The sequence below is a fragment of the Carica papaya genome, chromosome 2 (genome assembly GCF_054855325.1).
Source record: "Carica papaya isolate Zhongbai chromosome 2, ASM5485532v1, whole genome shotgun sequence".
In the NCBI taxonomy this organism is placed as follows: domain Eukaryota; kingdom Viridiplantae; phylum Streptophyta; class Magnoliopsida; order Brassicales; family Caricaceae; genus Carica; species Carica papaya.
The window spans coordinates 32,088,600-32,112,520 of NC_142310.1; the positions used below are offsets into that span (position 1 = coordinate 32,088,600).

At 33.4% G+C, this 23,921-nt stretch overlaps 5 protein-coding genes across 6 annotated transcripts; 3 read left to right on the forward strand and 2 right to left on the reverse strand.

Annotated features, from left to right (window-relative positions):
• Positions 1-1,085: 1,085 nt before the first annotated feature.
• Positions 1,086-6,280, forward strand: WNK4 (WNK family serine/threonine-protein kinase 4). The gene is made up of 7 exons (XM_088214099.1): positions 1,086-1,984; positions 3,029-3,294; positions 3,595-3,818; positions 3,911-4,068; positions 4,149-4,455; positions 4,699-5,013; positions 5,573-6,280. The coding sequence occupies exons 1-7, from the start codon at positions 1,895-1,897 to the stop codon at positions 6,043-6,045; spliced, it is 1,833 nt and encodes a 610-aa protein (XP_088070225.1). The 5' UTR covers positions 1,086-1,894; the 3' UTR covers positions 6,046-6,280.
• Positions 6,281-10,655: 4,375 nt separating this feature from the next.
• On the reverse strand, positions 10,656-12,016 carry LOC110823776 (transcription repressor OFP4-like). The gene has a single exon (XM_022054252.2). It carries the CDS (start codon positions 11,879-11,881, stop codon positions 10,799-10,801), a length of 1,083 nt encoding a protein of 360 aa, XP_021909944.2. The 5' UTR covers positions 11,882-12,016; the 3' UTR covers positions 10,656-10,798.
• Positions 12,017-13,899: 1,883 nt separating this feature from the next.
• Positions 13,900-14,774, forward strand: OFP17 (ovate family protein 17). Its single transcript, XM_022054357.2, has one exon. The coding sequence runs from the start codon at positions 14,004-14,006 to the stop codon at positions 14,604-14,606; it is 603 nt and encodes a 200-aa protein (XP_021910049.2). The 5' UTR covers positions 13,900-14,003; the 3' UTR covers positions 14,607-14,774.
• Positions 14,775-15,020: 246 nt separating this feature from the next.
• LOC110823679 (MYB family transcription factor) lies at positions 15,021-17,514 on the reverse strand. Its single transcript, XM_088214107.1, has one exon. The coding sequence runs from the start codon at positions 16,594-16,596 to the stop codon at positions 15,265-15,267; it is 1,332 nt and encodes a 443-aa protein (XP_088070233.1). The 5' UTR covers positions 16,597-17,514; the 3' UTR covers positions 15,021-15,264.
• A 3,633-nt stretch (positions 17,515-21,147) lies between these two features.
• On the forward strand, positions 21,148-23,361 carry CHAL (allergen-like protein). 2 transcript variants are annotated; one of them, XM_022053976.2, is made up of 3 exons: positions 21,148-21,978; positions 22,190-22,239; positions 22,867-23,361. In XM_022053976.2, the coding sequence occupies exons 1-3, from the start codon at positions 21,792-21,794 to the stop codon at positions 23,077-23,079; spliced, it is 450 nt and encodes a 149-aa protein (XP_021909668.1). In that variant the 5' UTR covers positions 21,148-21,791; the 3' UTR covers positions 23,080-23,361. The 2 variants fall into 2 exon arrangements, with proteins under 2 accessions (XP_021909668.1, XP_021909667.1); XM_022053975.2 differs by having other exon boundaries at positions 21,152-21,978; positions 22,864-23,361.
• Positions 23,362-23,921: the final 560 nt, after the last annotated feature.

The window sequence follows — 23,921 nt, forward strand, 5'->3', positions numbered from 1 at the left end:
TATCACCTTAATTTTATATATTATCAATACCCATTAATAATACCCATATGCAACGTGATCATCTTAAAATTTTTTATTTCCATACAAATTTATAATGTCATTCCAATGTACGACTAATTAAGAGAGATTAAATTAGATTAAATTGATTGATCATAGAAATATACAACCTAATGATCTGAAAAAGACAATTAAGTAGAAATTGGTAGAGAAAGAATAGGTCATGAATAAGAAAGGATAAGAACAAAGAAAGTGGAGGAGAGTCTTTCAATATGCATAAAAATTAAAAGACAAAAATTCATACATACTTCTTTTCAACCCACTTATAATTCAGCACAAACACACATATATATATGGCCAATTATTATCATCATCATATTTGATCCTCTATGTTTACCCATTTTATTATATGTAATTATTTATTTTTCAACATCAAATAGGTTCAACTTAAATTAGTTAACAAATTATTTGTGTTTATTTTTCCTCTAAAAGAACAAAGAATTTAATGGGTATAAAGATTCCATAATATTCCCAAGATTTTTTTTTTTTTTTTGCCAATTTTAAAAGTATTTAAAATAATTTTTTTTCTATAAAATTTTAATTTAAAAATATTAAAACTAACTAAATTAAAATAAACAACACATTTAATGACAAAGTAAACTAGTAATAAATATAATTCAGAATGATTTTCCGAGACAAATAAATATAGTATGCTATCATTGCATTTAGTTAAAATATCTTTTATTTTAGCTTACTTTTTAACAACTTAATAAATAATTTAATAGTATAAGTTTAATCTAATTTAATTATTCGCAATTCTACTAATAAAAATTTCGTTAAATTAAATATTATTAATTTATAATATATTTATAAAAAAAATGATAAATTTTGATATATCCATTATAATTATAAATAATTGCATTAGATTAAATATTTAAACTAATATAGAATGAAAATAATAGTTTACAGTCAATATTGACCAGCTAATTAGTAAAGACGAATCTGCTCTTCTCAATCCCACATGTTCCAAAAGCCTTGACAAATATCACGCCAGCATCTGCCACTAGTTTTCCGCCAACACTCCTTCTCTCCCATGTCATCATCATCCCACACTTCCGTCCGTCTTCTTCCTTCTTATTTCCTCCTTTTTATTCCCTAAACCCCTCACCCTCCCTAAACAAACACTTGCAACTTTTGCTCTCTCTTTCCCAAATTCTTAAATTCGAAATCTTTTTCATTTTTTCCTTTCCGGGTTTTCTGTATCGTCATCTACAAATGATACCCACGAAGCGCAGCCACAGATTCTTCAAATTTAGGTCTCCGTAGCTTTCTCAAGGTTCTATTGGTTTTCCTTTTTTTGTCTTCTTGATTATAAATCCACCACTACCCACCAACAAAAGTCGTAATTTTCCTGATCAAATCCATCCAGAGTTGTCTAATACTCATCTCTATCTTTACCCTTTTAGTCTTTTTACTCTCTTTCTGTGTTATCGCTTTTCAACAAAGACCAACACGTTTTTTATTTGACTCATTTCCATTTCAATACTCTGCTTTTTTGGAATCTTGAAATCTTAATTATCAGTTTTATCTGGAGGACCAAATGTTAGCTAAGAAGTACGACTTCTCACGAGTGGTGGTGGAGATTGCTTGGATAATGCTCAGGATTGATTACTCTAGGCTTTTTTGGCTTCTCTTTGGTGTTTTCTCTTATGAGAATCATGAAGGAAAGCCTAGGATTTAACTCTAATTAAATACTCCATTACTACTTTGAATTTTTCACAAGTAGCCTTCCTTTTTCGATCCTCAAACATTCTTTTACTTTTTGATCTCTTTTGATTCTCTTTTCAAAGATTTCCAACCCTTTTTCTAATCACCCACATAAGCAAACTCTACAAACATGCACCGAAAGAAACTTGGAGAGCTCACAGATGAAGCCAAGGCCGACTATGGATACGTTGAAACCGATCCTACTGGTCGATATTGCCGAGTAAGTTTATTGTTTATGGTGGCAGATTATGATAATATTATTTGTATATACTTGTGTCTCTGTGTCTGGTTTTATCTTATATAATATAGGTACTTGCATCCTTGTCTAATATTATAATTTCGTTTGACTAAATTAATGTATTCCCACCATGGTTATAATATAATGCGAAGCTCATCTGCTTGGGAAGTCTTATCATAATTTATTGTTCTGTTCACAACCAACTTCTTATTCTTTGTTTTTACAATATTCTTCAATGATGTACGTATGCCATGTACTGGATTTGATATTTTATGGTTACTGTTTCTCCCTTTTTTTATATTCAACTAGATTATTTAATCTAAAGGGTTGGTTGAGAAGAGGACATTAGGAAATTTCATTGTTTACAAGTCAATATGAATAGATAATCACAGAAGGAATAGTTCCTTTCATTCTTTTGGGTGCACAGTCAACTAGATACTAGTTAAATAGTGATTGTTAGGATATGATCTAAATAATAAACTGCTTTACATACCACTTCTTTAAGCTTTTGCTTTTGTCCTTTTCTTCTGCATGTTTTATTGTACCTCACAATTGGTTCTATCCGAATCTGTTTTTTTCATAGTTGGTAGTTGATAGTTGAGTCTAAAATTGCGTAAAATACTGCTTATACATGCAGAGTGTTGAGATACAATATAAATAATAAATTAGATCATCGCCTAATAATTAAACTTTTGCAGAAATGGGCTAAAATTTTTGAGGTAATGCAAGAGTCTGAATCCCAATGGGGATTAGTGACAAGTTGAGGGAACTGTGTGGAAGGCCATATACAGTAATTGACATATTAGGAATACCGAATAAATTAAGTCCATGCATGCAAGACTGGTTGAGATGAATTGTAGTCTAATGCTATGAAAAATTTACGCTGTTCGATATTTTGGGTAGTTGAGAAGTATTCTTAATTTTGATTTGGTAACTGGTTTACAGTTGATTATTTGATAAATGGAAGAACTGAAAAAATGTAGATTGTTTGTGTCATGGGAGTAATTTGTGGCTGAAATGATGCAGTTTGACGAAGTTCTTGGCAGAGGAGCAATGAAAACTGTGTACAAAGCAATTGATGAAAACCTTGGGATGGAGGTGGCATGGAACCAAGTAAGGCTCAACGAGGTGCTTCGATCACCAGACGATTTGCAGAGACTGTACTCAGAGGTTCACCTCCTCAGCACCCTTGATCACGACTCAATTATTCGATTCTATACGTCATGGATTGATGTGGAGCACAAGACTTTCAACTTCATCACTGAAATGTTCACTTCAGGAAGTCTCAGAGAGTAAATTTCTGCTTTATTCCATCTACTTTAAATGTGACGTTGAGCATGGACAATTTGTTAGAGGAACATGTACAATTTGTATGGACTTCAGTTCTAGCAAACTAGTATTTGATTAGGCAAAGAGGGAAAGGTCTAGAAGGCATATTTGGCATCAACTACAAACTATTATTGAAGCTGTTTCCAAATTGCATTTCCCTTTTGAATCATGCTTCGTGGGATTGATATTGAGCTGCAAAAGGCCATTTTCTCAATTCAGTTTATATAAGATTAAATGATTGATGACTATCGGCTTTTATGCAGATATCGGAAGAAATATAAGCAAGTGGATATTCGGGCCATCAAAAGCTGGGCTCGCCAGATTTTATGGGGACTCGTCTATTTGCATGGTCATGATCCTCCTGTAATTCATAGAGATCTCAAATGTGATAATGTTTTTGTCAATGGTCATCTTGGACAAGTCAAAATTGGTGATCTAGGGCTTGCAGCAATCCTCCGGGGCTCCCAAATAGCTCATAGTGTCATTGGTACCTGTTCAGTAACCCTATTCCAGCACAAAAATGTTATAGACAATTATATTTTTCCTGTTGTTTTTAGTGCGGTATCTTTATGTTTTTAGGTACACCAGAGTTCATGGCACCAGAACTATATGAAGAGAATTACAATGAACTAGTTGATGTCTATTCATTTGGCATGTGCGTCCTGGAGATGCTTACATCCGACTACCCCTATAGTGAATGTTCCAATCCAGCGCAAATTTACAAGAAAGTTACCTCAGTATGTCCTGGTTTGATGTAAACTCCGCAAATTATGAGTGGGTTACTTCTGATCCTGATGGCATCTTTTTCTTGGTTCAGGGGAAATTACCTGCAGCCTTTTATCGGATTCAGGACTTGGAAGCACAGCGATTCATTGGAAGGTGCTTGGTAACTGCTTCAAAGAGGTTATCGGCAAAAGAGCTATTGCTTGACCCATTTCTTGCATCTGATGAGGCTAAAACGCTGCCCATGACAAGTATCAGAAATCAGAAGCCATTTTTGAATGAAAGAGAGATGGAGAAACTGCACCTGGAAGATCCACCAAGAACTGACATGAGAATCACAGGAAAGCTGAATGCTGAAGATGATACCGTTTTTCTTAAAGTATTAATTGCAGATAAAGATGGTATTACTCCCAACTGCAAAACATATGGCTTTGGATTAATAATTTCTACTTGCAAATATTTTCTTTGCCACATCCTATAGGCCATGAAGCACTTCCTTGGCCACAACAGAATGAGTTTTTTTTTTTATTATTCAAATTATAGTTTGCAAAGTTCAGTAATCTTGCTTCAACTTGGTTTGCTTCTAGTTTTGAACCAAGCCGACCTGAAGTCTTAGATAATTTATTTGCGATCTTCCATGTCAGGTTCTACTAGGAACATATTCTTCCCCTTCGACATTCTACATGACACATCAATGGATGTTGCAATTGAGATGGTGAAAGAACTGGAGATAACTGACTGGGAGCCAATCGAGATTGCAGGAATGATTGATGGAGAAATTTCTGGTTTAATGCCACATTGGAAGAAATGGGACCTTCATCATTCTGAAGTCTACAATACAGTGAACCACCAAGAAGAATATGATGAGCTTCCTCGCCATCTTCATTCTTTCTCATCATGTTCATCATCCCAAGCGTCATTAGCAGGCTTGATGACACATGGATACGAGTGGCTTCAAGGTACTGCTCCTACAGACCTTACAAGGATGTTATTAACGTTTTATAATTGCTTATGCTCTGAAAAATTAGGAAAAGTACTGGTTAAGGACATATGGTAATGAAGATTTCTTGGATATCGAGGTTGATAATCGAACATGGTTTTATTTTATTTGCACATAGAAAAAGAAAATAGCTCGGGTAAGATTGAAGACTCCAGGATTTTCCTCAGCGTGTACATTTTGATGTTCAGGGTTGTATTTTTTTAGAAAAATATGAATATCTAAATAGTGAATAAATTTAATCAAGCATACCTAGTGTAGAATAAGAGATTAAGCCTGCTTGCTTTATCATTGCTCAATATTGATGCATGCTTTATGGAACCTCTGGACTAGATGTCATCATTTTCCGGTGAGCTTATTTACGTTACGAAAAATAATCATTTCATAGCAGAAAAGAAGTAACAAAAATCTGCCCTTTAATAGTCTTTATGCAGGCCTTCGGCTCTAGCTTCTAGATATGTAACCAACCTTAGATTAATAATCAAAATCGCGACATCAATTGGAAACAATTATTGTTGCAGATGATTTGCTTGATGATACCAGCTCTCAAAGTTCTTCACACTCAGGATCATACTCCAACCTGAATTATGTTTACGGCGATGAGCACAAATCTCACATGGGTCCTACAAGAAGAGACAAGCATCCAATTGCAGGAACCCACAGCTCAACTAGATTTTGTCCTGAAGAAAGTTCTTATGCTAGGCAGCAAGTTGTTAGCAATGGCTACAGACAGGGTAGCCTTTTATTGGAACCACATGGAGCTTCTAGTTCCAGAAATAGGAAGATGGTTTTGGATGAACGTAGATTGACAAGGAACCGATCGTTGGTAGACATTCGCAGCCAGTTGCTGCACAGATCGTTAGTTGAAGAGGTGAACAAACGACGCTTATTCAAGACAGTGGGAGCTGTTGAAGACATTGGATTTCAAGCGCCTTGTGATATTTCTGAACCGGGATCACAAAAAGCTTCAAGGAAGAAGAATCCAAAACCTTAGCTCTTGTAAATATTACCGGTCAAAATACTTGGTGATACCTACCGGCTAGAGGAACCGTGGCAGATACAATAAGGGAAATTTTGAGGATAAGAGTTTTATTTGTGTTTGATCTTAATAAAGAGTTTGGGCAGATTGGCTTTCCATGTTTGCCAATGTGAAGCTCGGGTAATTACATGTAATATACACCTTTATGGTTACAGTCAGCGTGTAAATAAATATATATCTGCATTTTGTACATGTGGAAGCAAAGCCTGTTTGGACCAAGGTTTTTCAATGGCGATCATGCATTCTCTTTTTAAGTGCGAACCATGGAGGGATATTGACTGAGACACGATCAGTCAAGATGTTGTGTGATTCATTTGTGAATTTAGATTCAGTTTAATTAAGTATTTACGTAAACAGAATTAATGTGAAATTAGAAATTCGGCCATTTGAAATTAATATTTTAAACATAATAATTTCTTTTGTCAAAGGGTGACAAAAGTCCTGCCATAAGTGTAAATTACGTATTTATAAATATTATTTTTATTTTTGTCATTTACTTAAAATATATGATAGAATTTATAAAGGTTGTTCATAATTAAATTTTGTGAACAGTTTTTTTTTTTTTTTTTGAAAAAATAATAATTTGACACTTGTATCACAGAGATAATAATCTCATAAATGCTAAACAAAACCATGGATTAAAACGAATGAATCAAGAATCAAGAATCAAGAAAACAAGTAATATATATATATATATATATATATATTGAAAGTTGACACATGTCAATTATTTATTTATTTTGAATAATTCCATATTTAATATGACAATACATAATAAATAATTATTTCTTGAATGATTCTTGCTGTTCTTGATTGAATCTCAATAATCCTAAATGTTCTTGATTTGGTTTCATTTTGATTATTGATTAATCTTGAAATTTAATTCCTTAACACATATTTAATTGAACTAAACTCATTTTATTAATTTAAAATCACAATCATAATCATATTAAAACCAACAAAAGTGGGAGACCAAATAATGCAATGCAGAGCATGCTGTCACAATTTCGGGATTTAATTTTTTTCCTTTAACTCCACATTTCATCCCTAAACTTTCTTCAATTCCAGATGTCAACCCTAATCTTTTCTTATTTCGAGATTTCACCCCTCATCTTTCCTTAATTCCACATATACCCCTAATATTTTCTCGACTCCAGATTTCGCACCTGATCTTTCCAGATTTACCCTTAATCTTTCCCCAATATTTTTCCGTATTTTAAGTTCCCGTAATGTACACATCAAGAGCAGGTCCCGACGTATGCTAAACTCAAGACGTGTGTGTGCAGTCAAAGGTGGATCTATTGCTGCCTGAATGATGATGCCCACCATTTACGAGAGAAAAAGCTACAATCTTTAATCAAATTGTATGTATTGATGATGTCTTTTAAGGGTGCTGACTCTCTTGCAAGATGAAAATTGATTCTTTAAAACTTTAATCAGTCTGAGAGAAATGGGATTTAACGAAGCATGAAAAAAAGACCCATCAAGTGTGCAATGAATGGGTAAGATTCCCAATGACCTACTACTTTCCTATTTTGCCAAAACTAATTAACTTGATCGGCACAAAATCTGGGCAAGGTTTATTTGTTGTTTGTCCCTTCACACACGTTCAAAATAACCTACACATGATTTGTCATTTTCATTGTCATTCTCAATTTCTTCTTATCACAAACAGTTTCAGATGCAATCATTAATATCAACTCTGAATTAATAATCTATTAACTACTTTATATGTTTTGAGCAAACAAAACAAATTAAGATTAAACTAACTGGACTTGGACTTGGACTTGAGGGAGTGACAAGTAGGAATGACCCAAAAAAAAAAAAAAAAAAAAAATCAGTGATCCGTATCCCTCGTTAGAGTTCGTTACAGGTTTTAACCAAAACCAAACTAAATCGAGTAAGATTGATTGAAATTTTTAAAACTATTCAATTCGAGAGCATATCAAATTTGAGTTTTAGAAACTTATTCGAACCTGATTCATCATTCTAAACTTATTATGTTATCATCTTTAATAATAAGAAGAGTGTTTTTAAATAATACCCGTGTGGCATAAATTTTTTTTTTTTTTTTTTTTTTGACTGTGTTAGCTTACTGATCCAAAAAGAATCACAAGTCTTTCCTGAAAACAACAAAAATTATCACTCCATGATTGATGTAAAATTGCAAAGCAGCCAAAAAAGAGAATTGAAAGGTCTAGGGCCTATACTTGTTTTCTTGCTTTCAAAGAATTACAACATTTTCATTGTCTTTCTTACATCTGCAGGCTATGACTCTGGACTCTCACTTTTCTATTTAACTAAATGCATATATTCCCACACCTTATATTACAATCAGACCCACTTGCTTAAACTAGGAGAGGTAGGAGTCTAATGAAACTTATAAATTAATTCAAAAAAAAAAAAAAGTTAAAACCAAACTAATTAATTTCTTTGCACAGAGCAAAAGAAGACAGTGCTAAAAGAGAGTAAGAATATATTCCTCCAATATATTCTTATTGTAAAAAGAAAAGGGTCATTGGGAAATTCAAAGAATCAAGGAAAGCAACATTGAATCATTCTATTTTTCCCACCATAGACGATCAAATTTAGTCGTCTTCTTAACTTATGATCTCCTATTTAGCCTGTTAAATTCAAAGGTTTCATCATGAAGACAATAATGAACATACCCCATTTGAACCAAACCTAAGTGACAACCACCTTTGTTGCTATTTCCATTTCAAACAACAAAACAAGAGTAGATGATATCCAGGGATGCAAAATTATCTTATGTTCCAAATCTTCCATGCCTGTAAAAAGTAATTCAATTAAAATTGTATATATATGTGGTGGCAAAAGCTTTTTCTTTATACACATTTGGCCTAAACCACCTGTTTTTGGTTCATCAGCAAATTAGACCTAAATCCATTTGTTTATTACTATAATAATTATTGTATATCTAGAAAGGTGGGTTGATTTTTCATGCTAAATTCTTGTCTTGAAGCATTTTAACCATGGTGATGGTGATGCTTTATTCTTATTTCTTTTGCCAATGCATGGTAGAGAAATGGAAACAACAAGGCTTCCTAATCCATATCTTAATATCCTTCAAAGTGTCTTAAGCTTTTATATTGAAACTTCAACTTTAAACATGGAAATTTATGAATTTACATATTAGTAAAAGAGTTTGTGTTACTTGTTAGTCAATACAATTATGCTTAAGTAAGAGATAAAATTATAATAAGATCATTAATAGCGTGCTTAATCCAATATATAAAAATGTTACTACACTAATAACATAGAAAAATTAAGAGGCTGACTAACCATTTTACTCAATTAGTTTGATTCAAACTAACTTTAATTTTTACAAAAAACTAACATTATATGAATAGTTGATATTTCTTTCACTTTATATTACGTCATTTTATAAGAGATTACGTTATTAGTAGTATATACATATTACGTAATCAATAAAATATATAAATTTTTATTAAAAAATTCTCACATAATATATATTCATAAATTTTTTTACGATAAAAGAAAGTTTACTAATATAATTTTTTAATTTTTTAAAAAATATATATATTGATTTTTCAACCGATAAAATTTAAAAAAAAAAAAAGAAAACACATAATATGAACCCTTGAAAAAGGACCATGCAATTATGTTCCAATTCATGTTGTTGAGAAACAATAATTTATTTTGACTTAAGTCTAATTATATTAAAAAATGATGAGTCATCATACTATATTTCATGCATGCTTGAATTTTCAACGGCCCCCCCCCATTAGCACTTTTTCAGAGAACTCAACTCACAGCACAGGTTTAATCCTACTTGCTTTTACACCATGGAAATTTCTCATAATGTAGATGCTTATCAAAAGATAAACACCCTAATTATGCAATTCTCCTTTATTTTTTTCTTTTGTCAATCACCCTTTTTAGCTTGTGATGAGTTGGGGTAGCTTTTTCCAGAGACTGTCTTAAATTTAAAGAAAACTCTGTCTGCCCACCTTCTAAGCCCCTTTTTTTAGCTTTTCCTATTTTAAGACCTTGATTCAGTCTTCTTTTTAGATATATATAATTGAATTCTGTGAAATGGGTAATTTCTTGAAACTCATGTTTATGAAAGAAAAGATTTGCTAATTTCCTTAGGGGGATAAAACAAGTGGAAACTGGATCAGTCTTCGGTTATCCTCCTAAGGAAAGTTCATTTATTTTATAGCAGCAACTGATTGGTTTGGAGACCAAACACTATCTAAAAATCTAACTAATCCACTGGGAATATTTTTTTTTTAGAAAAAAAAAAAAAAAAAGGCCCAAAGCTTCAATCAGGAACAAGAAAAGGCTGAATCAGCCTTGAGTTATGAGACTGGAGTATTTTTAAGACATTACTTATATCTTTGTAGGAATTTCTTGCACGAATCCAACAGCTTCGGAACAATCTTTTACATTCTGGAATCATGATTCTGTTTGGTATAATTATGGTCATAATTTATTTTAAGAAAGTAAAAAAGAAATGGATTTTACTTTCTGCTTGCAACTTTGTTTCAAAGAATTCAGAGCTATGAATATGAACAGAGAACTTGTAAAAAATTGAAGCTGTTTCTGAATAGAACTTTACTTGTTGGGATTGAAATTGAGGAAAAGAGGCTAAGAATAAGGATTATAAGTATATGTACAGTAGATATTATATATGCATTTTGATAATCTAATTACTTGAACAACTTTACAAGCGTAAGTTAGTCATATCAAACCAGATTTGTTCGAATGCCTTGACTATAAGATCATGATATTCAGTTGAATTCAGTGAAAGGTAACAGGCAAGAAGGTCTTCCAAATCCTTTGATGTCCTGATATTGTTACCCACAATCATTTCCACCATTGATTCCCTGAAGTCTCTCTGAGGATCCACAGAGGATTTCTCCACTGCAAAGCTATCTGATATGGTCTTGTTCTTGGAATTCAAGCAAGTGTTTGATGACGAAACACTTCTCCTAGCACAGGCTTGAATCTTCTTGTTGGCGATTCTTGGAGAATTTGCTCGAAGCCTGATTCCATTGGTGTTGATGGGTGATTTTCTGCCAGGAGAATTCCATTTGGGAGATTTTCTGCCGTTCATTTTTGCTGGTTTTGTCACTACTGGGGGAAGTTCTATCTCATAAATGGGTTCCAAACCATCTTTCTCGAATAATTTCTTGTTGCAGGAATCATTGTTCATGTCGATGATGATATCAGTATTCGAAGAGCTGACTTTACAATTACAAGAACTTGACCAGGAGGATGCAAGTTGATCAAAAGACTGTGGAAGAGCAAAGTTGTTTTCGTCTTCATCAGAGTCTGACAAAAGAGATTCAGGTAGCCGATGAGGTTCAGGAGAAGTTTCAAGAGGAGAAAGTGAATAATCAGAAGAATCTTGAGTTGAACTGGACTCAACCAAGACTGAGTTAAGACTAACTTGACAGCCATTAGAAGAGACAGCAGAAGAGGGCACAAGCTTAGGAGAAGGCTTGTAAATAGTTTTTCTCTGGGTTCTTTTCTTTGAAGATCTTCTGGGTGGATCATGGAAGTGATGGAGTGAGGCCCTGGGATGATTGTAAAAGCTGTAATCAGGTTTTGCAGTGTTGAAGTAGTGAGAGTATGCGGGTGGTTGAGATGATTTTTGAGGTTTAAGAGAGGTTGAAGAAGATGAAGAAGGGTGTTTTTTCTTGGTAGAATTGTAATGCTTTTTTCTGGCTCTGTTCATATCTTTAAGCTTGTAAAACCAGGCATTTGGCATCATATCTGAAAATCTGAACCTGTAATTACCCATTTCTCTCCCTTTTTCCTGGTATTGCTAACCTGTAATTCCCATCTTCTCTCAGTCTCTGCTAAGATTTTTAGCTGCCTCTATTTAATACCCAAATTGAAGATGACAACCAAGTAAAGTAATGAAAAGGGGTCCACTTGAAAAGTTTAGCATGAAAAGATATGGTGGGAGTCAACTTGGTTGGGGAAATCACCTTGTTTCCATCTTTGCCACCCCCCACATAACTTGCACAACAGACAGTTTTGGGTTTCAAATCATACCATCAGGATATTTTTTGTATTTAATTAATTGCCCTTATATAACTTATAACTAAGAACATGCATCTCTGTACAGAGAAGAAATACTAACCATCCAACTAATAGCTAGTTTATTGCACCAGCGAAATTTATTTTATAACTTTCTTATCTCTATAAATAAATAAAAATGTAAAAGATGCAGATTTCCAAATGTAATGAAAACAGTTTAGTCTGTCAAAGATTTTGCAATCAAAATCATCAGACAAACTAATAGAAGTTTCTGGGATTGCAGAGATTGTCAACACCTCATCTGGGTTCATATTCTTTTATTTATATATCTAAAGCAGTTTAAAAGTAAATTTAAAAAAGAAAATTCAGGACCCAGTTGTCTACAAATCCTGCAATTCCACCTTCAACAAATGATGATTCCATGCCTTTCCAAACTCTTGAGTTTTAGAAGCCCCACATTTGTGTCTCCTCCAAATCCTTTTGCGAGTAGCAGATCAGCTTAAACACCAATCATGGCATGACAGTATATTAGTTTTGTCAAAGCTTACAGCAAAGCTTAGTTTTCACTCTGCTGTCAGATAATTACTTACTGAAACTTGGAAATGTACCATAATGAAACTTATGCAGAAAGTTCAGAAATTTATTATTGTATACATTATAAAACTAACGAAGATTCTTTAGCAGACAGAATTAAATCGAGAATATTTAGTCGTTTTGGTGTTTAGATGAGTTATTCAGGGTTCTGACTGCTCTTCAATTTTTCATTAAACTTCTGGTCACCAAATTTATGTAGTTATAAATGTACATATTTACAGTTTGTTCATAAATACTAAAATTGTATGATTTGAATAAGAACGAAGCTAGTTATGAATTGTTAAACATTTAGGATAACGAAAATTCTTCAAATTGCATTCACCAACTTCAAGCTCCCAAATTTCTATGTTCCAGTCAACCTTTTCAATTGATTCTTTCTTGTAAATTACAGTTCTATACATCTAGTTTATGAATATGTAAGAATCGTTTCTCATTTTGGCCTGTGTTGGGAGAATTAAATCTCAAATGTTAGAGAACTTTTGAACTTTAATTTTTAATGGAATTTAAGATGTTAAAATAGATAATTGTGTGGTATTACGGATGAAGGTTTATAGAGATGTGTTTTATTCATATCGTAAATATCAGATTTTATAGAAAGAATCATAAATTTTAATATTAAAAGATTTCATAAAATAAATTTATGTTTAATAGGTTATAAACATAACTTTGAAATTTATGAATATAAACTTATATTTAAATTTTGTCAAGATTATATATTTACTTTACTTTAAATATTAATTAAAAAAGTCCTAGAATTATTTTGTATTAAAAAACTCATGTTGTTTTGGAAATTAACTACCAAAGTGCAATCTTAATTTTACTGTTACCATTCAGTTTAGATCGAACTGGACTGTAAAATAGCAGTCCCATCTGGTCAGGCACTAATGAAACTAAAACAGTCAGGTCTTCGGCCCGAACTTTTTACCTTTGAAACGGTTCTAGGTGTAGTCCCAGTTCCAAAGCTAATGAAACCTCAAAATTAATGTTGAGATGCACGGCAAATATGTGTGTACATATAATAATATATATGTAATCAGACTCCACAGACTCACCAAAGGAGATTTCTCTCCAAACATGGCCAACCCACTTTCATTTGACCAACCAAGACGTGAACCCCACTGCCACTTCCTCTAAACGGCTTGCCCACCACTTCCTTCTCACCAAATCACATATATATATATATATATATATACATATATATGTACCAACAGTCTAGCTGAAGAACAGCAAGCAACCAAACAAAATTCTCTATTCCTTCACCCACACTCTTAGCCTAATCATTAGATATGAAAATGAAAGCATTAGTTTCCTTCAAATACAAGCTTTTCAAACCATGCAAAAAACTCCTCCTAATCCTCAGATTCAAGCTCAAAAGACCAGTCTTTATAAGAGCTCTAAGGAATCGTTCACACCATGCCAAAACTAGGAAAACTCAGTCAAAGAATCGAATTAGAGGATTACTATCATTCTTTCATTTGTTTAAGAAGCCGAAGAAGATGGGCCGACTGATGGAGCTTAGGAGTCCTAAAGATTCAGTCAGTGACAGAAGACTCCTTCCATCACCTCTTACGCCAGCTTATTTACGAGCTAGCAGAGGTGGAAAAAGAGAATTCTTTGGAAACGACGAAGTTGAAGATGCCTGCAGGAGTTTCGAGAACTATTTGGTTGAGATGATTATTGAAGAAGGGAGGGTAAAGGATTTGATGGACGTCGAAGAGCTTCTCTATTGTTGGAAGAACCTCAAGTGCCCAGTTTTCATTGATTTGGTTTCTAGATTCTATGGAGAGCTATGTAAAGACTTGTTTTCAACAGTTGAAGAAGATGGCGGTGATGATGACGACGACGATGATGGTAGTGATAGTGGCAATGATTCAGAAAGCGCTAAGTGATTCGGGTTTAAACCAAATTAAAGGGAATAAAACCCAACGTTTTCCTAGGATATATGGTCCAACATATATGATGTGTAAAAAACCAGCAAGTTGGGAGTTTTCCCTTTTTTTTTCCCAACACTTGATTTGTGTAACTTTCAAGCAAACATAATACCGATTAGCCAAGAAGGAACGAAATCTTGTAATGGCAAGAAATTAAAACTTCAAGTAACAAATCAAACCATGGACAGAGGAAAAAAGAAAAGCTCATTGTCCACCGGTCTCAAACAGTATTTTGAAATCCAATCACCAGCCAGCAGGAACATAGTAAAACGAAACAATGGAAAGCCTAATACCCTATAGAAAGTTAAGGGAAACCATTAGATCATGTTGCATTCAAGAACCAATCAACTAAAAATCATGAACAGAACAGAATCATGGGGAAAAAGTTAAGTGCGATAAACAATATGTAACGAGTATTTATTTACAGTTAACTCAGATGGAATAGCAAGATTTTTGCAGCTGAAGCAAATACAGAGTCCCATCTTTGGGTTCAAAACAACCATACTTGCTACAAGTACAAAAACTACCATCCAGAGCTCTCAAACTTAAGATAAGTATTAAATAAACGGTAACTAGCTGCTTATCACTTGGAATTCCATAAAGATGCACCAAGTTATTACCTTGCTTTTGAAAGATAAACTCGGGATTTAACCACAATATCCCCAATTCTAAATCCGGGAATAACCATGAATTGAACAATATGACTGACATCCCCTTCATCAAGTGCAACTTTACCTTCCCCATCCTCCACAGATTCCATGTAGACACACGAAAATTTGCTTCCTCTTTTGACAGAAAACACCTTCACTTCAGCATCTATCATGGCAGCAATGCCTTGTAAAACCCAAACCCACCTTGCCATTTTAACAAAGATTTGATAAAATGGTGTTCTTGGATGCTTGCCAATGGATACAAACTTCCTATGATCTAAATTACCGAAAAAAGATGCTTCCATCGATGGATGAACAACCAAAAGATACTTTTCTCTGCAAAATTTGGCAAAACCTGAACCCGGGTTTTCAATCAGTCCATCCATGGGATCATCCAACCTCATTACATCATGCACATCGAGGGACTCCAAAGACATTCCATGAAACATTCTCCTTGCTATGTAGGCTTCAAATGCATACTTCTTATCTGACCTCTTGGAATAAAAAACTTCATCCTCAACTGACTTAGCTGCCTGGTCTAAATCCCAACCTGAAGCTTTCATCAAGCTAATCAACGGCCTCGCAAAATCATGAACAGATTTTGAAGCTGCTACAAATGCATTCTCAAAATCAGAAACATTCAAAGCCCTCCTCGCATTCTTCTTTTCCAACCTGTCTTGTCTCATCTTCTCAGCCAACCTCTTGATCCCTGAATCCAAATCTTCCAACTTTTGCCGCAACACAACAATCTCAGAGTCCTTAGCTTTCACTTCAGACTTCAATTTTTCTAAGAGCTTCTCGTTAACTTTTATTTCCTTCTTGACACAATCCAAGCGGGAACCATTGAGCTTGGCTTTTGAGAATAGCTTCTCCTTGTAAGCACGCTTGATCTTGCATAAGGCTTCAAGCTGAGTCACAACAAGACCATTAGCTGCTACAATCTTATCAGGGTCATAAGGAATATGAGCTTTTTGAAGCTCCACATACGCAGCTTTCAGAGCTGAAACTACATCAAACAACTTGGAAATCTCCACTCCAACACCCACATTCCCTCCATTCAAAACACCAATAGGCGGCTGGGGATGAACTTTCTCACCAACCATATCAGTCCCATCAGTTTTGTCACTGACGTCCTCACAAAAAGGAGCGTTCTTGATACAGATGTTTTGGGGATGGTGACTCTGATTTTCAGAGGAAAATACTCCAATGGACCTCAACCTGCAAACTTTTGCAAACCTGGAGACGATTTCAGATATATTTGTAGAGGGTTTAACTGGTTTCACGGTGGCACATTCCATTCCTTAAAGAAACCGTAAAAACCTCAACCAGATCTGGTAGTAAATATCAGTGAAGTTTAAACGATTCAGCTCTCACAAACAGAAAACTCAAAACAAAAAAGAAAAAAAGTAAAAGGTTAGAAAAGTGCATTGGGTGAACAGAGGATCCATGGAATGTCCCACTGAAGAACCGGGATTCCCGGAAAACACCTTAAACCCTGGAAACGGTGGGCAAGAATCAGCCAGAATAAAGAAATGTAGCAGGGTTTTAGACTAGCAACTGTACTAGGAACATTTTATTAAAAATAGCTAGCCATACAGGTCAGGGGATCAACCAAAAGATTTGAAATGATACAGAACTAATTAAACCGCCAACATTTAATACACAAACAACTCCTCGAATACAAGTAAACGAATCAAAAGGGTCAAACAACTGTTAAAGATTGAAACTGTGGCCAACAAAAAACTCATTAGCATTGACGACGAACTGCGACCACAAAAAAAAAAATGGAAGCCCAAGAACACTCGTGAAGTAAAACGACGGACCCAGATAAACAAAACGTTCAATCAACGAAAAGAAAAAGGAGGAGAGACAGTGAACTACCTAATCATCGACAAAGGAAAAAGGAAATAGTAAAAAGGCCAAAACTTTTCAGCCTCAGAACACAGAGCATGAACTAACCGACGGCTTAGCTGCTTAAACCACTCCCTAAACACCCATTGTGTTGCCTAACGACTCAGGAGCTTGCTTTCTCGGTTCTCACCAACCTCAGTTGGACGAAACGACGGCGTTTCAGGGACTGTATGGCTTGATCACGGAATTGAAGTATCAAAACAAAAAAACAAATAAATAAAAACAGAGAGAAAAACAGAAGTGGAAAAAATGTCTTTTTTTTTTTTTTTTCAGTTTAAAAGAAAGATGTGGAGAGAAGAAGACAGTTCAGTTCATTCAATATAATTTTACTAATATATAAATGAGTAGTCTACTGTTCATAATATTTGAATTTCTTATAAAAATTTTAACACATTAAATTATGATATGATAATGAAGATTCTGTTTGAAGCAAGAAATGTAGTTTTCTTAAGCATGATGATTACTATAATGTTTCTTATATTTTATATATGTTATAAGATTTGGAATTGACATTGGAGTGGAAAAACGTGAGGTGTGGATTTATTTGTGTGAATATATTTATGGGGAAATGGTGGTAAACCGAGAATCTGTGCTGGGACAGAGGCTTTGCAGTTTGCAGTTTGCAGTTTGCAGTTTTGCAGAGTGCAGGATGCTTTTCTTTTTTAAAAAATTATTATTTTTTACGAGAATTGTTTTTGAATTATTAAATAAATAAATTTAATTACCGAAAAAGAGTATTGTAAATTGACGACGGAGTAAATTATTAAGCGCACGCCATTCCACTTTCTTCTTCGTTCCACCTTGTGTCAGTCAGTACGAGTTGCGGTGTCAATTGTCACCTATCCCCAGAGACCTCCCACCACCCTTTGATTATTCTTTTATTTGTGGGTTCTGCTCTGTTTTGAAAATTCAAATCCAGGGCAACGGATTATTTTTTACAGCATAATTAAACGACACCGTTTTAGGAATTGGGCTCTGGAACTGGGCCTCCCTTTTCTTCCTCTTCTGATCAACAGATGAGCATGTAAAGGACTTTAGTAACCCATACACAACCAAAATATATCATATAATTATTATACATACTAATCAGGAGTAATACATGTATATAATGCAGAGAAAACCAGGGGGAGAAAGTTGCATGCCTACTTAAAATTTACAGTGATGAATGGGACGTATAAGTAAATTTGATGTAGTGTAAAAATATGGTGTGTGTGTGTGTGTGTATATATATTATATACTGTTGAGCAGGTAAAAGGAATCCAATTCTTTTTGGAAGGTATATATAATTAAGGGCATGGGAGATAAGTCAGCCCCGCATGTCTAAAAGTCCAACTCAATTTATTATTATATATATTAGTTATTTTTTAATTTAAAAAAAAATAAAATAAAAGAGGAGTAAAATTAAGAGTGGATAAAATGTGAGAGAGAAAGAAAGGGTCGCATCAGTGAAGTGTCAGATTTTATTCAAAGTTAAATAATTGAGATTGATAAGTGGTCTGTCAGGAGATGATCTTACCCGCACATGTCACCCTCACATTCCCCATCTCTCTAAACCCTCTTACTAAACCCCTTTTTTCTTTCAAAATCGACGCTAATTATTTCCGTACCAAATTAAAATATCTAATTATAAATAGTTAACATTTATTACAAATAAATTCCACATCAATTTTTATAAATTAAAGATTAAAACTCAAATTACCGCATCATTATTTCTAAGTACCATATAGAATTTAAATTAACATATCAACGTTCACTGTATCATTATTTTATATTGGGGATCGATTCAACATAATTTATGTTCTCTCCATGTATCAAAATTTATAAAATTTTGTATTATGTCAATAAATTATATGATATAATAAAATAAATTTTAAAAAAATAAGTTCATAAAATTAAATAATAGAACACGAGATAACATAGAATGAAATTAAGGACACGATACAATATAATTAATAAATAAAAATATTTAATATATATAACACATAATTGTTTTAACTAATTATAATATAATTATTAAATTTTATGTACATAATTAGTAATTCAATATAAAGGGTGGGAAGTAAGAAGCTAATTAGATGGGAACAAGAGCATTCCTTTTCTATCCCCACGCTTGCAATTCAAACAACTTTTTCATCAAAACGACAAGCACAATAAAACACTCCCCCAACTATTTTAGTCTCTCATTCCACCAAATTCAAAGTTGTCATAAATTAAATCAACTTAATTGGTGAAAAATATTTTGATTACTTGATTAATTTGATAATAATAAGTAATTAGAGTAAAATTGTACATATACTAAATTAGTACGGAAAATTTGAATAATGGGTGCATAAAAAGTGAGTCCAAAATAGTATTTATTTGAAAAAGAAATTCAAAACATATCCCTATTGATTTACAATAAGTCAATATTTTAACTATATATATATATATATATATGTATATGCATATATAAATAGTTGCCCAATAAGCAATTTCCATTACCAACACAGCATGCGGAAAACAAGGTTTTCTTGCCTCCTCAAATAGACAAAATACAAACGGCCATACAAATCCATGCTCATGCATGCACTTTGCATCAAACACTCCAAATTATATGTATATAATTTTAACTATATATATATATATACACACACATATACATATGTGATGAAATTCATTAAAGTATTAATTAAAAATAAACAAATTTTCATTATCAGTTTTTATAAGATTAGTTAAATAGTAGTTTGTACTTTGATAGAGTTAAAAATGAATTGAAATTTTTAATTATATATTGACCAAATCACAATTATTTATCTAGAAGATTGCATGAACCTCAGCGTGTTTGAACCACATCACAATTATATATATATATATATATATATAACTTGTATCAGTCAAAAATCAAAATCATGAAATTGTGGGGAAGTTACCAAGTCTTTTCAAGTTGAAATGTGTAGTTAAACGATCTTGATTGGACGAAAAGGGTGTGTGTGTGTGTGTATATATATATAACTATATATGTATGTATGTATATATATGAAATGGATTTAAAGGATTACTGAAGATGGGTTAGAATTTGACCCCCTGCAAATTTTGCCAACAAGTCACCAAAAGACAAAGAAAAAATTGTATGCCATGGAGACTTGGGAACTTTTGATTCTCTCATCAATGCGGTTAAAAAAAGTCCACTTAATTACTATTTACTATTTACATTTACTCCATCAATGGGGAAATTCAAAGAAAGAGAGAGAAGATAGCTTTTTATCTTAAAGCAGAAACTGTCCATAATAGAGCATAAGCTTAAACTGTTACCAAACAATTCAATACAGTCTTCTTATTTTGATGTTTTGTCCACTTCTTTTTGCCTGTGGAATCCTCCTTCTAGGGTTTCATTCATAAATAAATGTATCAGAATTATTTCAAGACTAAATATATATATAGATATAGTGATTAATTTATATACACATGGCCATAGAGTAGCATATGGTAATTAAGAATTAAATGGTTATAATTTTATTTCTCTATAACATGTTATAGATTTTGAGATGAATTTTGTTTTCGTGTATATTTTTTATTTGGGTATTATTTCTATTATGTTATAATTATTATGTATTTAACACTTGGTATCATATATATATATATATATATATAATTGAAGGTAGGGGTTGGGTTGAGTTACCATTTACCAATAAGAAGCAGCCAAATTCAGCAGTGACATGGTATGTATGTGCCCATTATATGCTCTAAATAATTCTTGCATTTCTTCAAATTCAAGTACCAAAATATTCCATTTCCAACCCCCCATTGGCAGTACTACCACCACAATCATGCACCCAATTTTCACCCCTTTCATCAAAATCATACATCTCTAAACACTATACTATATGTCTTATTCTTATCAACATTAATAATTATCAATCTATATGTATATTTATTGGGTTTATTAAAAAGAAAAATTTTCTGGGTTTAGGAATAGTTGAGAGGAAGGCTGCAAGAGAATCCACACTACCAAACATGGTAAAGCTTAGGAACAGACCATTCCCATACCATACATACACATACATTCACCAATTCACTCTCTTTCTCTTACTCTTTCTCTTTTCTCTCTCTGTCTCTGTCTCTGTCTCTGTCTCTCTCCTTCATCTCTCCCTTTCTTTCTTTCTTTCTTTGTAATCTGATATGATAAACAGTACCACCCTGACGATCCACCCACTTCATTTCTTTCTTTTCCATCTTCACCAACTCACCAACCTTACCTTCTTACATATATATACTATACAAACACGTACACCCAGATTCTGATCATGAGAGAAACACTAAGCTTCTGATCTGAGCTGAACTTTCTTTTTATCTCCCCTCCCCTCCCAAACTCATGAGATCGATATTCCATGTTTCAATGCTTTCTTAACATGCGCGAATAATAAATAAAAAAAAAAAAGAAAAAGAAACAGACACAGAGAGATTCTATTCTATTATATTCTATTCTACACAGCTTGTCTTGTGAATAAAATCTCTCATGAAAAAGGGTACAGAGATCACAGGTACTTGAGTGCTTTCAACTAGCAGAGTCCAACTTCTTTCTTCTCTCTTTTTTTCTCTTTTCATGGAGAAGAAGATTACACACACCAGATCATCATCATCATCATCATCATCATCTTCTTCTTCTTCTTCTTCTTTGTCACTCAGGTTCATCATCAAACCCATCTTTCTCTTCTCTTTCTTCATCTTCTTCTTCTCAGTTTCTGCACTCTTTACTACCCACATCAGTATCACCTCAACTACATGTCTAGGTCAGTATCTCTCTCTCTCTCTCTCTTGTTAACTACTTTTTCAACATTTGCCCATGAAAATGGAGATCTTTATACAATACCCATCTTCATTATCCTCCCAAATCTCACTGTCATATATCCATCCTCTCAGTCTTGGCAATATCTATAGTACATACATAGATATAGTAACTGTCTCTGTTTTTTTTTTTTCTCTCTCTGAAATTTAATGCAGATGAAATCATGAGGACTCCATTTTCTGGTAAAGCTGATTTGTATTCTCAGGTGGGTTTTTCTTAATTATTATTTCAGTATACACTTGATGATTCATCTGTCTCATTCATCAGAGATAATTACATACTACCTACTAGCTATATGTACCGATGATCTTAATCTTACTTGTTTTCCACCGTTAGATACATAATTCCATGTGACCAAGTACATATACATTTATATGTGTTACATGTATAAAAGTGTTCAAAACGTACCGTATTGACACAGAATAAATTTGGTACCATTTCTTTTTATATGACCCCAAAACACAGCTTGCAAATTGCCAGAACAGATCAAAAACCGGGACCGCCAACTCAAACCCTTACCCCTCTCATCTGATGCATGCAAATTCATCCTTCATCATTACTCAGCACAGCAAGACGCCCGTCCCCATCTCTGTATATAGGACAAGCTTGCCCCACTTACTTACACAAGCAAATATATACACACACACATAATGCCTCATGAACACAACACGTCCCAGCGCAAGTTAGCACCTTCCATTCCCACCGCCGTTCACTAACCTAAACCGCCTTTCTTTCGGCCTTCTGCTTTAGAGCCCTCGCTAACTTGCGCCACCAACCAGCAGCGCTTTAACCGTATATATAATTTTGTTGTTACTAATTCTGTGGACAGAAGAAGGAGGAGGATGGTAAAATGAGAAGGGGAAGAATGGGAAGGAGGCTGCTGAGTGGGCCAGGATCATCGCCGCCACGGTGCACTTCGAAATGCGGGAAGTGCACGCCGTGCAAGCCGGTGCACGTGCCGGTGCCGCCTGGGACGCCGGTGACCGCGGAGTATTACCCGGAGGCATGGAGGTGCAAATGTGGGAATAAGTTGTACATGCCCTGATATATTATTATTATTATTGTCATTATAAACATATATAAATTAATTAAGAGTATAGTTGTTTGGTTAAAAATGGAATTTTATATATATATATATATATATTTCTGTGTAGGAGGCAAAGGCAAGTAAGTTGGTGATGAGTTGTTAATTAGTGTTTATGAATATTTGATGAGAGAATTAGAGGGGATATATTTATAGGTCTTTTGCTTCTTTTATATATATGATATGTATAGGTCTTTTATATAATCCGACAAATGGCAGTGAACTCAATTGGAGTGTTAAAAATCTGTGCTTTAATATTTGACAAAAACAAAGTTCACTTTTTTTCTCTGCTCTCACACTTACTCACTTACAAACTTATGCTATAATATACGTCTATACATACATACATACATATATATCTTATACCGAATAAGTATTTTATTTATTTATTTATTTATTTATTTTAAAAAAAATAAAAAATCACCAACTTCTTATATCCCATCTACAAAATATACTCCTTATATCTACATCCACTCAAAGCGATACTGATATTATATATATAGTTAGGTTTCCAGTATGTGGCATATGCTCAATCAATAATTATATTATATGAAGTAATGAATTCTGACCCATTTCCAACTCTTATCTAACACAAATATCATGCTATAAAAATGTACGTATGTATACATATATATATATATATGTGTGTGTGTGTGTGTGTGTGTGTATATATTCTTATGAGTATTAACATAAACTTAAAGAAAAGGATAAAAGTAGAAGAAAAAACCATTAGAATTACGACAACACCATTATATTTCATTTAATCACTTTAACTAAGAAATAATTAATATAATATACAAATT

What these genes read in the sequence shown, in the direction of transcription:
- OFP17 (XM_022054357.2), top strand. Translation starts at nt 14,004, where the DNA reads ATGAAAATGAAAGCATTAGTTTCCTTCAAATACAAGCTTTTCAAACCA.
- WNK4 (XM_088214099.1), top strand. Translation starts at nt 1,895, where the DNA reads ATGCACCGAAAGAAACTTGGAGAGCTCACAGATGAAGCCAAGGCCGAC. An exon ending in ACTTCAGGAAGTCTCAGAGA is followed by an intron (nt 3,295 to 3,594) that starts GTAAATTTCTGC and finishes GCTTTTATGCAG; the next exon opens with ATATCGGAAGAAATATAAGC. An exon ending in ATTAATTGCAGATAAAGATG is followed by an intron (nt 4,456 to 4,698) that starts GTATTACTCCCA and finishes CTTCCATGTCAG; the next exon opens with GTTCTACTAGGAACATATTC.
- CHAL (XM_022053975.2), top strand. Translation starts at nt 21,792, where the DNA reads ATGGAGAAGAAGATTACACACACCAGATCATCATCATCATCATCATCA. An exon ending in CACCTCAACTACATGTCTAG is followed by an intron (nt 21,979 to 22,189) that starts GTCAGTATCTCT and finishes AATTTAATGCAG; the next exon opens with ATGAAATCATGAGGACTCCA. An exon ending in AAGCTGATTTGTATTCTCAG is followed by an intron (nt 22,240 to 22,863) that starts GTGGGTTTTTCT and finishes TTCTGTGGACAG; the next exon opens with AAGAAGGAGGAGGATGGTAA.
- LOC110823679 (XM_088214107.1), bottom strand. Translation starts at nt 16,596, where the DNA reads ATGGAATGTGCCACCGTGAAACCAGTTAAACCCTCTACAAATATATCT.
- LOC110823776 (XM_022054252.2), bottom strand. Translation starts at nt 11,881, where the DNA reads ATGGGTAATTACAGGTTCAGATTTTCAGATATGATGCCAAATGCCTGG.